This window comes from Phascolarctos cinereus, unplaced genomic scaffold (assembly GCF_003287225.1).
Source record: "Phascolarctos cinereus isolate Bilbo 61053 unplaced genomic scaffold, phaCin_HiC Scaffold_1;HRSCAF=81, whole genome shotgun sequence".
Taxonomy (NCBI): Eukaryota; Metazoa; Chordata; class Mammalia; order Diprotodontia; family Phascolarctidae; genus Phascolarctos; species Phascolarctos cinereus.
Window position 1 is genome coordinate 264,524,101 of NW_027555514.1, and position 14,941 is coordinate 264,539,041.

The 14,941-nt window shown below is 41.4% G+C and overlaps 2 protein-coding genes across 3 annotated transcripts in view; one reads left to right on the forward strand and one right to left on the reverse strand.

Annotated features, from left to right (window-relative positions):
- Positions 1–14,941, forward strand: part of METAP2 (methionyl aminopeptidase 2) — a 42,452-nt gene that overhangs the window by 10,265 nt on the left and 17,246 nt on the right. Inside the window, exons 2-3 of one of the 2 annotated variants that reach the window (XM_021006429.2) lie at positions 1,014–1,118; positions 11,726–11,791. In XM_021006429.2, the coding sequence (XP_020862088.1) occupies positions 1,014–1,118; positions 11,726–11,791 (171 nt within the window). The remainder of the gene's footprint in view (positions 1–1,013; positions 1,119–11,725; positions 11,792–14,941) is intronic. The other variant, XM_021006430.2, reaches the window with a different exon arrangement.
- Positions 11,793–14,941, reverse strand: part of USP44 (ubiquitin specific peptidase 44) — a 67,594-nt gene continuing 64,445 nt past the window's right edge. The window contains exon 7 of the transcript XR_013482927.1: positions 11,793–14,016. The gene's annotated coding sequence lies outside the window, so the exon portion shown is untranslated. The remainder of the gene's footprint in view (positions 14,017–14,941) is intronic.

Consider the following 14,941-nt stretch of genomic DNA (forward strand, 5'->3'; position numbering starts at 1 on the left):
GCAGACTCACAACCTGTCCAAACCGGAACTCATTAATGACCATTCTCCTCAGACTCACTCTTTTGAATTTTCCTGTTACTGTTGAGGATACCATCCTTCTTCCAGTCTTTCAGGTTCACTGACCTTGGAATATCATTGACTCCTCTCTCTTCCTCACCCTGTAGAGCAGTTTCCAAATCTTAGGGTGTCTGTCTCTAGAATGTTTCTGTCATAGGTCCCCTTCTTTCTCTTTACGCAGCTACCACCCTTGTTCTCCTGGACTTTTACAATAGTATTTTGTTTCTCTGCCTCACGTCCCTTTCATTCCCATCTGTCCCCTCTCCACAGCTGCTAAAATAGTTTTCCTGATACACTTGTCTGACCGTTTTGTTGACTCACTGTTCTAGAGTAAAATACAAACTCTTCTCTGTCATGAAGCTCTTCACAATTCACCCCCTCTTGCCTCTGCAGTTCTGGTATTCATCATCTCCTCTGCCTGCTCTGAAGTGCAGCCATGCACAGGCTTATGTGCTGTGGATGGGCACTGCCATGCCTCTGAACTGGCTATTGCTTTTCTTGGAATACTTTTCCTTTTTACTTCCACCTCTTGGAATTCCTTCTTCAGACCATCTTGCCTTGTCTGGCCCCTCTTCCTGTATTCCCAACTACTAGTGCCTTCCCTACAAAGCATTGGTTTGTACTGAAATGTAACTGTGCATATTACATTAGAGAATGTAAGCTTCTTGAAGGCAGGAATTGTTTGGGTTTTGTCTTTGTATCCCCAGCCCTTAACACAGTGTTTGGTGTATAGTAATCAATAAATGCTTATTGATTTTATTTTTAAGTATAATGTTATAATGTTAATTTTCAACATTAAAAAATCCCAACAGTTGCACCGTATTTCTAATGTTTTGTTTTTCTGAACTTGAGAGTAGGGTCCTTTTGAAAATTCATTCTCCAGAGGGCCTACTAAACATTTGATTTTAGGCTATCATCATCGAGGCTTGATTTGTGCAACGTTATTTAACCGGCAGGACAACAGGAAACGGAAGGAGAATCGGGGACTTCAGTGGATGAGGTAGCCAAGCAGCTGGAAAAACATGCCCTGGAGGATAAAGAAAAAGAGGATGACGATGAAGGTAGGTGTGATTGTTGGGGGGGAGGTGAAATATCAAAATTTCATCCAGTGTCTCAATTCACTAGTTGAAAAGTGATGAGAGGCTTAGGGAAGACTTTGTATGACTGACTGTTGAATGAGCTGCTATATATAAAGTGTTTTGTAAACTTGAGAATCCTATATAAATGTCAAATAATAATCTAATTTAAAGTAGATCTTCCCATCATACAGCCTTTTGTGATCCCATGCAAAAGACCTTTTACAAAATCTGTATAACCCATGTTAGATGTCTGTGATAGGCATCGTAACACAGTGAAAAGAACATTCAGCTAGGACTAGAAGGCCTTGAATCCCAGTTCTTCCATTTATTAGCTGCTGCTGCCACCAAACACAAGGAGATCTTTGCCCTTAGAATTGGAAGGGACCCTTAAGGTCTCCTAGGTCAGCCCTCTCATCTTGTAGATGAGCTAAGGGAGAATCAGAAAAGCAGTGTGATTGGCCAGAGGCACACAGGTATCAGGTGGCAGAGCCAGGATTTAAACTGGGGCTCTTGCGACTGGCCCCTGGTCTAGGAAGTGTGGTGTAGTGGGTACAGAAGCCGAGCCAGGAAGACCTGGGTTCAGGTCCTGCTGTGACTCTCCGACCCTGGGCAAGATAGTTCATCTTCTTCTTCTTTTTTTTTTTTTTTGGTGAGGCAATCGGGGTTAAGTGACTTGGCCAAGGTTACACAGCTAGTGAGTGTAATGTGTCTGTGAAATTTGAACTCGGGTCCTCCTGACTCCAAGGCCAGTGCTCTATCCACTGCGCCACCTAGCTGCCCCAAGATATCTAGTCTTTCAGTGCTCTAGGCGACTTTCTGAGAGTCCTGTGTTGTAAACAAGGGCTATATGTGGGGAGATTTCCTTCACCCAGTGTTATGGAAATCACTAGTCCAGTCCCTGTTCCTCCCGTGTGTAAAGCTATATTTACAGGTTTTCCAACAACCAATTTTAGTGGTCTTTTTATTTCACTTATTTCAACTGGATGATTGTGGGTAAAAATAAGATGTTGAAATAAATTTTGCTGTTTGTTGCCTTACCAAGATTGGACATATTGAATGTGTACTCAGATAAATGATTCCTTAATTAAAAGAAAAGTTTTATTTTGTTTTATAGTCAGCTAATTTGAGGTGGAATATTAACAGCGTAATGATGTGGGGCTGTTTTCCATTAGATTTATTTGCATATAATTTAGGAAAAGTAAAAGGGTGGAAGAGCAGTTCTGTTTATAGAGTCTTAAAATACCATGTGACCCCCGATCTGGGCCCCTCGAGAGCTCAGCTTTCCATTGGCTGTAGGATTTTTTAGGAATCTTGAGAGTTGGCAGCTAGTGTTAGTGTGATCTTGGAAAAGAGATTAGACAGTTCTCAGCAGCCTCCTTCTGGGAGGCAGAGATTGTCTCCAGGCCATGCTATGTCTTGAAACCTATCACCTATCACCACATGTGATTGATGCTACCTGCCAAGCCTCCATCCTTTGCTACTGCAGGACTTTGTGGAACACTGTTCAGCAGATGTGTGGATGCCTGTTTTGTTCATGGAGCTGTGGGACAATACAAAGAATGGCCGGGAACCCTATTCTTCCCCGGGGAAGAGAACACTGGGCTGACTGGGTCTAAAGTACATTTCAGCACTCTTGGCCCAATTTCACTGCATTGGGGATGTTTTAAGAACAGTGTATGTAAAAGTACTTTGAGTTTATTACGGGGAGACACCCACCCACACCCCCACACCCATACCCCTTCCCCATCCAATGTTGGGGGAGCTGTGTGTGCCTGAGCCAAGTGCTACTGTATCCTTCTTGTGTTAGAACTATGTAAACCTTTTACTACCAGGTCACTGACTTGGATGTACCTTTTTGTCCTAGGGTGCCACTCTGACTTACACCCACCTCTAACCAGATGATAATCATAGTGTTTATTCTGCCTGCCTCACTGGATTGTCTTGAAGAAAATGCTTTTCTAAAATACTGTATAATTATATGGTATTATTTCATGTTGTTACAGTGCTGGTTTTGAAAATTATGACATTTGAGTCCTAGTAACATCAGCTGTGTGACTGGACAAGTTCCTTAACCTTCATGATCAATCTGTCTAACCAATGGGGACAATAATACTTGGATTTACTATCTTTTGTTTTGATGAAGGTGCTTTGTAAACTTTAAACTTCTATATAAATGTGAGCTCTTACCATAATTAAAATAAGGGATTTAAACAGATTGTGTCTAAGGTTCCTTCTAGCTTTATCAGTCTTACAAGCCCTTTTTGGGCTTGTAGCTCCTTGGTTGAGAGGTCAGACTCAATCATCAGATTGTAAAGAGGGCCTTCGATGGCCCAGAATTGTTGGCAGTACAGGAGGCTCGGGTGTGAATTCCATCTTTGCCACTTGCTGTGGAATTTCATAAAAATCCTGGAGCCTGGGTTTCCTTCTCTGGAAAATGTCTCCATTTTACATAGTCTCTTATTTAATTATTTTACTAATTATTCAGTGATCAGTATTTACCTCACAGGATTGTTGTGAGAATCCAAGAAGATAATGGATGTGAAAGGGTTGGGAACGTGCAAGCTGTTACTGCTTTTATCAGTCGTTTTCTACTGTCAGAGTTTATGGTCTTTCATCGACCATATATTTTATAAGTCATACATCAACTTACTACACATGAAAAGTATCTATGCAATATTCCACAACCGTAGTATAATCATTTTTTGAAAGCATTTTTATCTTTTTTTACGGCACTGTCATTTCTTAATAAATCCATCTTTTCCCCCCATTCTTATCAATCACTTAGTATTTATTAAGTGCTTATTATATTCTAGACAGTGTGCTAAGCTCTAGGAATACAAAGAAAGTGAAGGAGACCCTTTGTCCTCAAGGAGCTTTCATTTGAACAGGAAGTAATCACATACCTAAGTGAGTATATACAGGATACATGGAAGTAGGTATCTCTAAGGTGACCTTCAAAGAGAGACGGCAGCAAAGGCCTCCTGCAGAAGATGACACCTAAGCTGGTTTTTGAAAGAAGCTGAAGGGAGCAGCTCCAGAACAGAGGAGATGAGTGTGGTTGTGTAGAGATAAAAGGGTCCCCTATGTAAACATCTTTAAGTGCTAAACTTGGAGTTTACATTTGGTCTTGGAAGTAAAGAAAGCCAATTGCCTTGGAGTAAGCTCAGTAAAATTCCTGTATCTGGTCAAAATGAAGTGTAGTGAAATGTGTGAAATGCAATGGAATACCACAGTCTGTCGTCATTCCACCTCTCACTCTGCCTTGCAAAACTTTCTTTACCTTCACTGTGACCTCCAGTCCCTTGACCCCTCAGTACTTAGCCAGGCCATCACCCCTGCACTAGCCTCCTTCACCTCCCTTCGCCATCATGACTCCTGGGTGAACCACTTCAGCTCTGCAGTGTCCCATTCGCTGGAGTCCCTCACTCCCTTATCCTGTCACCAGTCTTGTCTTCCATACCTCAGCCTTGGATTCCTCCCACCATCTGCTGCTTTCACTCTTACTTGCTACAGACTGAAGCTGGAGAAAATGACAGAATTCTGCTCTCTGGGTCCATGACAGATTTATATTGCATAACCTCAACTGAGCTCTCACTTCACAGGGCAGTCCTTTTACGTTTCCCTAATTGACTCACTATCCCGTTTACCACAGAGGCTTTTCTGGGCCTTCTTATCCCTCCTCAAATCTCCCATAGATTCCTCCCTTCCCCCACACTCTCAGCTGAGAATCTTGCCTCGTATTTCATTGAAAAAAATGAGGCCATTCACTGAGAGCTCCTTTTTCTCCCTTCCCCATCCCACATCACTCAGGTACCTTTTGCCACTGTCTGCCACGAAGAAGTGGCCCTTCTCTTTGCCGAGGTAACTCTCTGCTCTATGTGCACAAGTGACTCTGTTCTATCCCATTTTCTTCAGCAGACTGCCCCTCTGTCATCCCTGATCTATTCCTTATCCTCAGCCTCTCCCTGTCTGCTTCCCTCTTGCTTATAAATATGCCCACGTCTTGTCCCTCCCTGCCAGATATCTTCCCGTCTTTCCCTTCCCTTTTGTGGCTAAATTGAAGAAGGCTTTGGTCAGCCAGCGCTTCCACTTATTTTCTTGTTAACCTCTTCTTAATCTTCTGCAGTGTGGCTTCCACTTCAGCTGAAGCAGAGCTCTCCAAAGGTACCACGGATCTCTTCACCGCTGGATCTAATGGTCTTTTTTCAATCTTTACCCTTGTTGAACTCTTCAGCCTTTGACATTGGTGATCACCCTCGTCACCTTGATACTCTGTTCCCTAACTTTTCGTGACGCTGTTCTGGTTCTCCTGTCTGACCACCCTTCACTCTCCTTTGCTGAATCATCATACATTTCAGGCTTTGGCATCCCCCAGGGCTCTGTTCTAGGACTTGTGTTTTTCTCTACGCTGTTTTGCTTGCTGCTAATCATCCGTTTCCATGGATTCAATTATCTCTACATTGATGGTCCTTAGATCTACTTATCCAGCCCTAACCTCTCTCCCAACCTCCAGCTGACTGTTGGACATGTGAAACTGGATGTCTCATAGACATCTTAAACCCAACGTGTCCAAAACTGAACTCATTTTACCCCAGAACCCTCCCCACTTCCTATCTTATTTCTTTGGAAACCACCATTATCTTGCCAGTGACAGGTGCTCACAACCTCCTTATTCACTCTCACTTTCCACATTCAATCTGGTGTCATCTTGTTGATTCTACCTCTGAATTGTGAGGAGAAACTAGAGGCAGCTGGATTATTTCAATAGTTCAGGTGATGAAGACCTGTATTGGAGTGGTGGCTCTTTGACTGGAGAGAAGGGCAGAGGTGTGGGCATGTAGTAGAGATGTTGTCGAGATAAAAGGGATATCTTTGTAGCTGACTGGATGTTTAATGTGAAGAGTTGAAGATAACTAATAATAGCTAACATTTACTTAGAACTCATTATGTGCCAGGCACTGTGCTTTATAATTATTATTTCATTATATCTTCATTATAACCCTGTGAGGTGCTATTATTATCCTCATTTTACAGATGAGGAGACTGAGGCAAACAAAGGTTAAGTGACTTGCCCAAGGTCACACAGCTGTTAAATGTCTGAGGCCAGATTTGAACTTGGGTCTTCCTGACTGCAGGTCTGGAGCTCTATCCACTTTCCCACCTGTGATCCCAAAGGTATGAACCTAGGTTACTGGAAGGCCGGATGGTGGTGCCTTTGATAATAATAAGGAAGTTTGGGAAATAAGGAGTAGGTTTTGGGGAAAGATAGTGAGATCTGTTTTGGACCTGTTATGTTGCTTATGGGCCTTCATTTTAAATATCTGATAGGTACTTGAGGTTGTGGTATTGGACCTTTGGAAAGAGACCAGGACATGGCTCTATAGAGCTGAGAATCATTTACATAGAGATGATCTTTGAATCCCTGAGAGCTGATGAGCCCCCCAAGTATAAATAGAGAAGGTCCAGGAGAGATACTTGGGAGCTATCCCATATAAGGTAGATAAAAGTGAGCATGACATGGATAGAGATCCAGAAAAGGGGACTGGGAAAGAGCCCCCAGATAGGTAGGACAAGAGCCGAGAGTGCAGTGTCCAAAAGACCCTGATTGGTTTAAGTGAATGTGTCCAGGAGGAGGGAATTACCAGGGTCACATGGTCCACTGAAGTCAAGAAAGGTGAGGATTGAAAATTAGATTGGGCTTTGAAGAGATCGTTGGTAATTTTGGAGAGGGAAATTTCAGTTGAATGATCATTTCAGAAGCCAGATAACAATGTGGAACAAAAGTGGAAGCACCTAGTGTACACAGGATGGAGAAAAGATGGAGACTTGCACCTACAGAATATCAGAAGAATGTTGGTGTTAAAAATAAAGGGCTTCAGGGGCAGCTAAGTGGTGCAGTGGATAGAGCACCAGCCCTGGAGTCAGGAAGAACTGAGTTCATATCTGGCTTCAGACACATAACACTCACTAGCTGTGTGACTCTGGGCAAGTCACTTAACCCCAATTGCCTTACCAAAAAAGGGGAGGGGTGGCTTCTGGGCATGGCCCCCATATGTCTACTACTCTATTAAAATATGAAAATAAATGACAGCTCTGTGATTTTATCAGTGTACTTATTTACTAAGAAGTCCTGGGGGGTTGCCAGTAAATAATTTGTTGGTGTTCAAACTTAGTCCTATCTAAGTACTCTATCTACTATCCCATGCTACTTCTCTGTTAAAATAAGCATAAATACTATATTGCTAACATTGGCATATTTGGAAGAATTATTTTTTTAGAATAAAATTTTAATAAATCCAGATCCAAAAACTTAGGTATAATTTGTGTTGCTTCTTATGGATCTTAAATACTCTTGAGGGTCTTCGTGGCCTTCAGGTTGGAAAGAGCTAAATTCCAATTCTAAATGTGCCTTAGACATACCTTGGGGATATGACCCTGCGCTCTCTGAGCCTTGGAAGGAGTTGCTTCAACTATCACTGGTCTCACAGATGCCTTAAAAGCAAAATAAATTGTTCTTACTCACTTTTCAGTCTAACTGAGCTTTCCCTTAAGTAGAAAGCCTTGTAGTTCGTTCTTTTCTTATTTTCACTGAAGCTTTGGTGCTTCAAGGCAAGATATTATAAAACAAAACAAAACTTTCTGGCTGAGTAACATTTTTTACTCAAGTAGGAAAAATCTTTTGTGTGTTTGCAACTTAATAAAGGAATGATTGGATTAGCTTTTCCAGATTTGTAGCAATTCATATTTCCTTCTCTTCCCCCCACTTCAAAAATCATACTTCTTTGATAGCTCTTTCTGGAACATTTCTCATTGCCTGAGGCTTCTTTGCCCTTAATAGAAGATCCTTTCTTAAAGTCTCCTTCCTCCCCACTCAGAGTCCCCTGATGCCCAGCATACAGTCGATTTATTTTTACCAAACTGTTTGGTTCCTGGTTGTTTTTAGAGCCTGATGGACTCTGACACAGATGACTTTTTAAAAGGAAATACATTAATTTTTTATAGCTTGTATAGTTTGGTATAGTGGAAGGAAGAGTGCTGGATTTAGTAAGGAAGACCTAGGATTGAATCTTGTATCTGACATGTACTAGTCTGACTTTGTGTGCCTGAACTTCTCTGACCCTCCGTTTCCTTATCAGTGATGTGAGGACACTCCCTCCTCTACCTGTTTCACAAGTCATTATGTGATGGGAAATTACCTATTAAATAGATCAAGGGGTGATGCACTGTGGCTGTATCCTTCCCTAGACTGTAGCCTTTTGCCGTTGATTGCACAGTGGATTTGGAATTAGGAGAGAATTTGGTTCAAATTCTACCTTTGGTTGTGGGACAAACCACTTAGTTTTTCTGAACTCAGTTTCCTTATCAATAAAACAGAGATGATTGTCCTGGCTGAGGGCCCCCCCCCCCCCCCCCCCGGTGTTGTCAGGACAGAATGAGATAGTGAATGTGAAGAGCCCTGTAAACCTGAGAGCACCATAGTATAACCATCAGATGGTGATTCCCATACTCTTCCATAAAAAGCCCCTAGAAACCACTGCCATCTTTAGGGAATGGCACATGGTAAGGAACAGTTTTCTCACTTTAATTAACATTTTTGTTTGTCTGGAGGTTAAAATGAATTGTAGGCCCTTATGTTAGTTCAAGGAGGCATATTGCATTAAAGACTTTTTCCTAAAGGGGAAAAAAAATGACCAAAAGGAAACCTTAGGAGTGGGTTAGGGCAAGGGGCAAAGGGCAGAAAAGGGTCACTTTTGCTTTTGGTAATACTCTATGGGGCATTTATGAGTGAAGAATCCTTAGCGTGAGCTGACCAGAGCTGCTGCTTTATCTGTCTTTTCTGAGTTACTGGGCCAGCAGCAGTGTGGAGGCCACCCAGTCGCAGACTCCAGGTCAGTCACCTTTACTTTAACCAGAACTGAACTGACTTCATAGCCTTCAGCCTTGGATCGCTCCGACCATTTCATCACCTTTGAGCCTACAGATGTGCTGCTGAATGAAGGGGAACAAAATCATATAACTGCTCACTGCTGCACTTCTGATTTATGTAACACAACTTCACTGCTCCTAGGCAATCCTATTGTACCTGCAATCTCTACAGCAACTCTTCCAAACCCCATCCCTTCCCAAACCTTTCTGTGGCTCCTCCTCCTCCCACCCTCCCAGATGAGAACCTTACCTCATATTTCACACAGAAAAATTGAAGCCATTCACCATGAGCGCCCTCTTCTCCCCTCTTCATCTCCTCCTGGCACTGTCACCTTCACGTGATGAAGTAGCTTTACTCCTTACCAAGGCTGCCTGTTCAAGTGATCTCATCCCCTCCCATCTCCCCCAGCAGAGTGTCCCCCTCTGTTTACTGATTTAATAATCCCTTCTACCTCCAAAGGTGCCCGTGTCTCCCCCATTGTGGGGGAAAAAAACCAACCCTTAACTTGATTCTTGTACTACCACCTCTCCTGCTGGATCCTGTTATCTCCTCTGCCCTTGAAAAGGCCATCTACAATAGGGACCTCCATTTTTTTTCCCTCTCACTCTCTTCTTAACCCCTTACAAGCTGGCTTCTGACCTTATCTTTCCACCAAAACTGCTCTCTCCCCAGTTACTAATGACCTCCTGATTGCCAAATCCAAGGGCCTTTACTCTGTCCTCATTCTCCAGCCTTGGACGTAGTTTATCACTTGACCCTCTTTGATAGTCTCTCTCGATGTTTTTGGGTGCTCACTCTCTCCTAGCTCTTGTCTGCCTACCTGTCTGCTCCTGCTTGGTCTCCTTTGTTGGATCTTCATCCAGATACTGCCTCTAATGGTAGGCATCAGCAGGATTCTATCTTGGGGCCCTCTTCTCTCCTCGCTCCATACTTCTTCACTTGGTGATCTCATCAGCTCCCATGAGCTTCATTACCATCTATGTGCTGATAGTTCTCAAAACTCCCTAACTTGCCCCACGCTTGCTGCTCACTGCCAGTCTTGCATCTCCAGCATCTCTACCCCTAAACCTTCCTTACTACTGTAAGGGACAACATCATCCTTCAGTCCTTCAGACTCACAACCTAGGGGTGATCCTGGACTCTTCACGATCTTTTACCATCCCACTCCACCCATTCTCAAATATAACCGCTTGTCCTCTGACACTCCTTGCCTCCAGGCTCTCCCTACTCATCCATTCAAGTGGTCTTGCTAAAGTCCCATCCTGTCGCCCTCCTCTGCTGGATAACCCTAATAGCTCTTTAGCCCCTCTAGGATCAAATATGAATGCTCTGTTTGGCATTCAAAGCCCTTCGTAACCCAGTGCTCCCCTTCCTTCTCCCTTTCCACTTCTCTAGTCTTGTTGCACCTGACTTCCTGTCATGTACTCCCTGAACCAGTGACACTGGCCTCCTGGCCATTCCACAACCAAGACACTCCATCTCTGGACTCCAGGCATTCTCTCTGGCTGTCCCCGATGTCCAGAATGCTGTCCCTCCTCTACTCCCACTACTGACCTCCTTGGCTTCCTTAAGACCCAACTAAAATCCTGCCTTCTACAGGAAGCCTTACCTAATCCGTCTTAATTCCAGTGACCTCCCTCTATTATTTCCCATTTATCCTGTTTCTAGCTTGTTGTCTCCTCCCCCATTACATTGTGAACTCCTTGAGGGCAGGGACTGTTTTTTCCCTCTTTCTGGTATGCCTAGCACTTAGCACAGTGCCAGGCACATAGTAGGCAATCAATAAATCTTTATTGATTGATTGACCCTAACCTGATACAGTATTTTTTCACTATTGAAAGTAGTTCAGAGGCCCTGTGGGTAATATGTGTAATATTCATGTTATTTTTTTGATGGCTATTAATAGCCATTCTTTTCAGCAAACTCCTTCAAAGACTCATGGTAGCATAGCATATGGATAACTTGGAGTTTTTTAAGGATCTGGCAGCAGAATTCAAACTCAGCTGGGATCTTCTCAGTTGGAAGGTTTTTGAGCCACATGCTGGTGACCAAGCGGGCCATGTGTTTGTTATCTCAGCTTTAACTTGGTGATACAGAACTGGTTATTAAAAAGGGTAATTTACCAAAGAGAAGTCTAGTAGAACTGAGATGAGACACAATTAATCGTTTGCCGTTAGTTTGAATCCCAAATCCATTAGGTTAATTTCTGAAGATTTATGGAACTTTTCTGACCATTAACATACTAAATCTGATTCTTGACTTAACTTCCCAATCTTTGTTTTTTGAATTATCATATGATTTTTTTTTGTTCTTGATATTGAAGTATGATAAGCAACATCAGATATTTTTCCTCACTTTACATGCAGCTACTGTGTCCTTCCTGGCAAGTGCCCCCGAAGGGGAGTGAGAAGACCCGTCCCCAAATGTAAATGACTTTTCACTGACTTCTTTTGTTAATTGTTTTGTTCTGTAGATATCTCTTAATAACTGAGTTATCAAATTCCTGTAAAATGAAGTCCAGTAACAGTTGTATGAACCACATTTGGGTACAAATGTGTTTGCTGTGATTCATTTACAAACACTAGGTCTTGTGTGCCTTATCATGATTTAATCGTTATTCCCTTTACTTTGTGATTTACATTTGTAATCCTTTTTCCCTTAGATGGAGATGGTGATGGAGATGGAGCAGCAGGAAAGAAAAAGAAAAAGAAGAAAAAGAAGAAAGGACGTGAGTTTCTAAACTGGATTTTATTTGATAAAACTTAAGCAGTTCACTGATAGTGTGCGAGTTTGGACTGGTGTAGGACACGTCAGTAATTTAGTGGCGGACATAACTTCCCCTCCTGCATCTTACAGATCACAGACCTTCTCATGATGTGTGTGATTCTCATCTTCAGCTTCCCAGAATCCTTTAGTGAAGACCTTCCCATGACATTGGGGGCCTTCTTTGGACATTCTCTAGGTACCAATGCAGTATTTGGGCCGTTCATCTGGCTTGATGTGTATTAAGGAAATAATGCTAAGTTTTGCCTAGGGTAAAACTTAGTAAAATTAATAATTCCACAACATATCCTTTTGGATAGCAATTTTGTTGGTGTAATTTTTTTTTTGATAGTATAGACTTTTTGGTGCAAAAAAGATTTTAAGGAAGCAGGGTAGTATAGGTAGGACAGTAGTGTTGGGTTTTTTTCTTGTGTCCCCTTTCCCATCTGTAAAAAATATTTGAGCACATTCCTATATATATGAATTTATAAATTACATACAACTGCTATTGTATTGATAAATAAGTTATAAAACATAGAAATTAAAGGGTATGCAACATGAAATGTAATTTTAAAAATGATTTTTTACTGGTTTAAAAAAACCCTTTTGCTTCCATTGAAATTATTTATACTAAAATTACTAATATTAGTGAGAAGAACGGGATTGAATTGCTTCCTTCTTTTCAGTAATCTTTGATTAACTGTTATAACTGTTTGAAGGTCTAGCTCATAGTTTAGAGTTTTTTGTTTTGTTTTACGTGGGGTTTTTTGTTTTTGGATAATTTGGGTAATCAATACATTTTCATCTTCACTACTGTAATTTGTTCTTTCAAAGTAATCAAAAAGTAATGCCTTTTTAAAATGGGTTCTAAAGTCTTTGGAGAGATTTTAAAACAAACTAGAAAATTCCATTTCTAAATTTTTTTAGTGTTAGGGATATGAGATTTTTTATAGGTGACACCCATAATTTTTGGCAATGAAAGCTTAGTTTTCAAGATATCTTGCTATTACTAATTGTGATGACTTCATAATATCATGAGCTAATCTCCCAAGGCACAGTTTACACTTAGGGTGAGGTTCATTGTTACTACTGGATATAAAGCCATATTTCAGACAATTTTTTTGATAATTTTGAAGTTTTGGGGAGAATGCTTCTTGTCAGATTTGATTAACTCCAGGTCACACTGCTTATCAGTGGCATTAGTTATTACTTTTACTTTGTAGTGTGGCGGGAGGAGCAGCAGAAGGTGTAACTTCTGTCATTTTTTTGCTCTCTTCTGTTTATGTGATTAATGGTTTATCTGCAGTCCAAAGTCTGTACAGGACTCCTTTTAAGGCACTTTTTCGTGTTGTGAATGCTAGCTTGGTTAAAACTAGCTAATAAAATCTCTAAACCTACTTAAAACAGATTCACATAAGCTTTAATACAGTGAAATGTGCTGAAAGTGAAGGAATGAGGGTGCCATCTTTACCCCTTCATGTTGCAGAACTCCCTCTCTTGCCTCAGGATGCTGTGTGAGTTACATGTGACTTTCAGACAAAATGAGAGTGTCACTATCAACCTGTGTACTAGATACTAGTAAAGTTCTAGGGTTAAAAAGTACATACAGGAGTTCTTCCTGCACCACAGTGGATTGTTTTGTATCCTAAGATATATGTGCCCTACTTTAAAGACTGTTAGCATAGGGTAAAGAACACAGGACTATAAGTCTGGAGACCAGTGGGATTAATTAGCTATGTGACTTTGAGGGAAGTATTTGAATAATTTGTCTTTTTCCTCATCAGAATTAAGGTCAGTCATTCTAAAGATATGAGTCTAATTCTTATTCAAGTATTTGGAGGAATATATAGAAAACTTCTTTGTCAGATTTTTAGATGAGCTGCCGAGAGGGGATAGTTAATACATCGGATAACAGTGTCTGGTGGCAGAAAGATTTCTAAAAATTTGAGGGATGGGGCAACTTATTCTCCACATGCATACCATGATGGAATCCTTTCTTAATAATAGTTCTTGGACAAAAGAGCCAGGGAATTTTAGGATCATAAATAGGATTTAGAACTGGAAGGGACTTTAGAGATCACTCAGTACATGGGATTCTTAACTTTTTTTGGTATGTGTCATGGCCCCTGTTGGCAGTATCTGGTGAAGCCCTTCTCAGAATCCTGTTGTTAAATGCATGAAGTAAAGTACCTGGGGGAAAAAAATGCAAAAGAAACCAATTATATTGAAATAGTTATAAAAATTATTAAAAAAAATATTTTTAAAACGATCAAGTTTGAAGTCTATAGGTTAAGAACCCCTGATCTAGTCCAGTATCTTCCTTCTGCTCTTAATTTACAGAAGATGACGTAACTGAGATTCAGAGAGGTCATGTTACTGTTTAAGGTCACCTAAAGACATCAGTTGAAGAGCTGGGTTTTAAACCAGCTCTTCTGACTTCAAATCTATTGCTTTTTTCCACTGCACGACTTACACTGTTCCCAAGCAATATGTAAGCTAAGAGTTTGACATGGGTGCCATTATATGACTGCCATCTGAATAGAAACAGTGTCTGGAAAGAGGGTAGGAACCCCGATATGCTGTCCTCTTGTCAGAGCACTTTTGAGAGAGCATTGTGCTTACCCTACAGGCACCAAAGCCAGATTCTGAGGGACCACTGGAGCAAAGAGCAGAGGGTAAAGAAATGGTAGTGGAAAGGGAAGCACAGAGGGTGCAAAGAGTCGCTGTTTTTTAGATAATTTGTAAGCCTTGACTTAAGGGTTGGTACTTGAAATATGAGGTCTTGGACCACGGACCAAGGAATGAATAGACTCTTGGAAGTACTGAACCACCTCAACATTGATGCACTTAACATTGAAGAAAACCAGGAGACAAAAGGATTTAGCAGCCAGATGGAAGGACAGCTTAATGGTTCACCTTGAAGAAGCACAGAGATGGTTGATGGCATGGAAGCTGCACAGTACTGAGAATGAGGAGTTTGAGAAATTCTATGGAGAAATGGGTGAGACTGTCTAAACTAAGCCATCTATACTATGGTACTTTATGACTTCAGTGTGAAAGTGGGCCTGGCGATGATAGCAAAAAATGCTGAAATGCTTGGTGCCTGGCCAGGTCT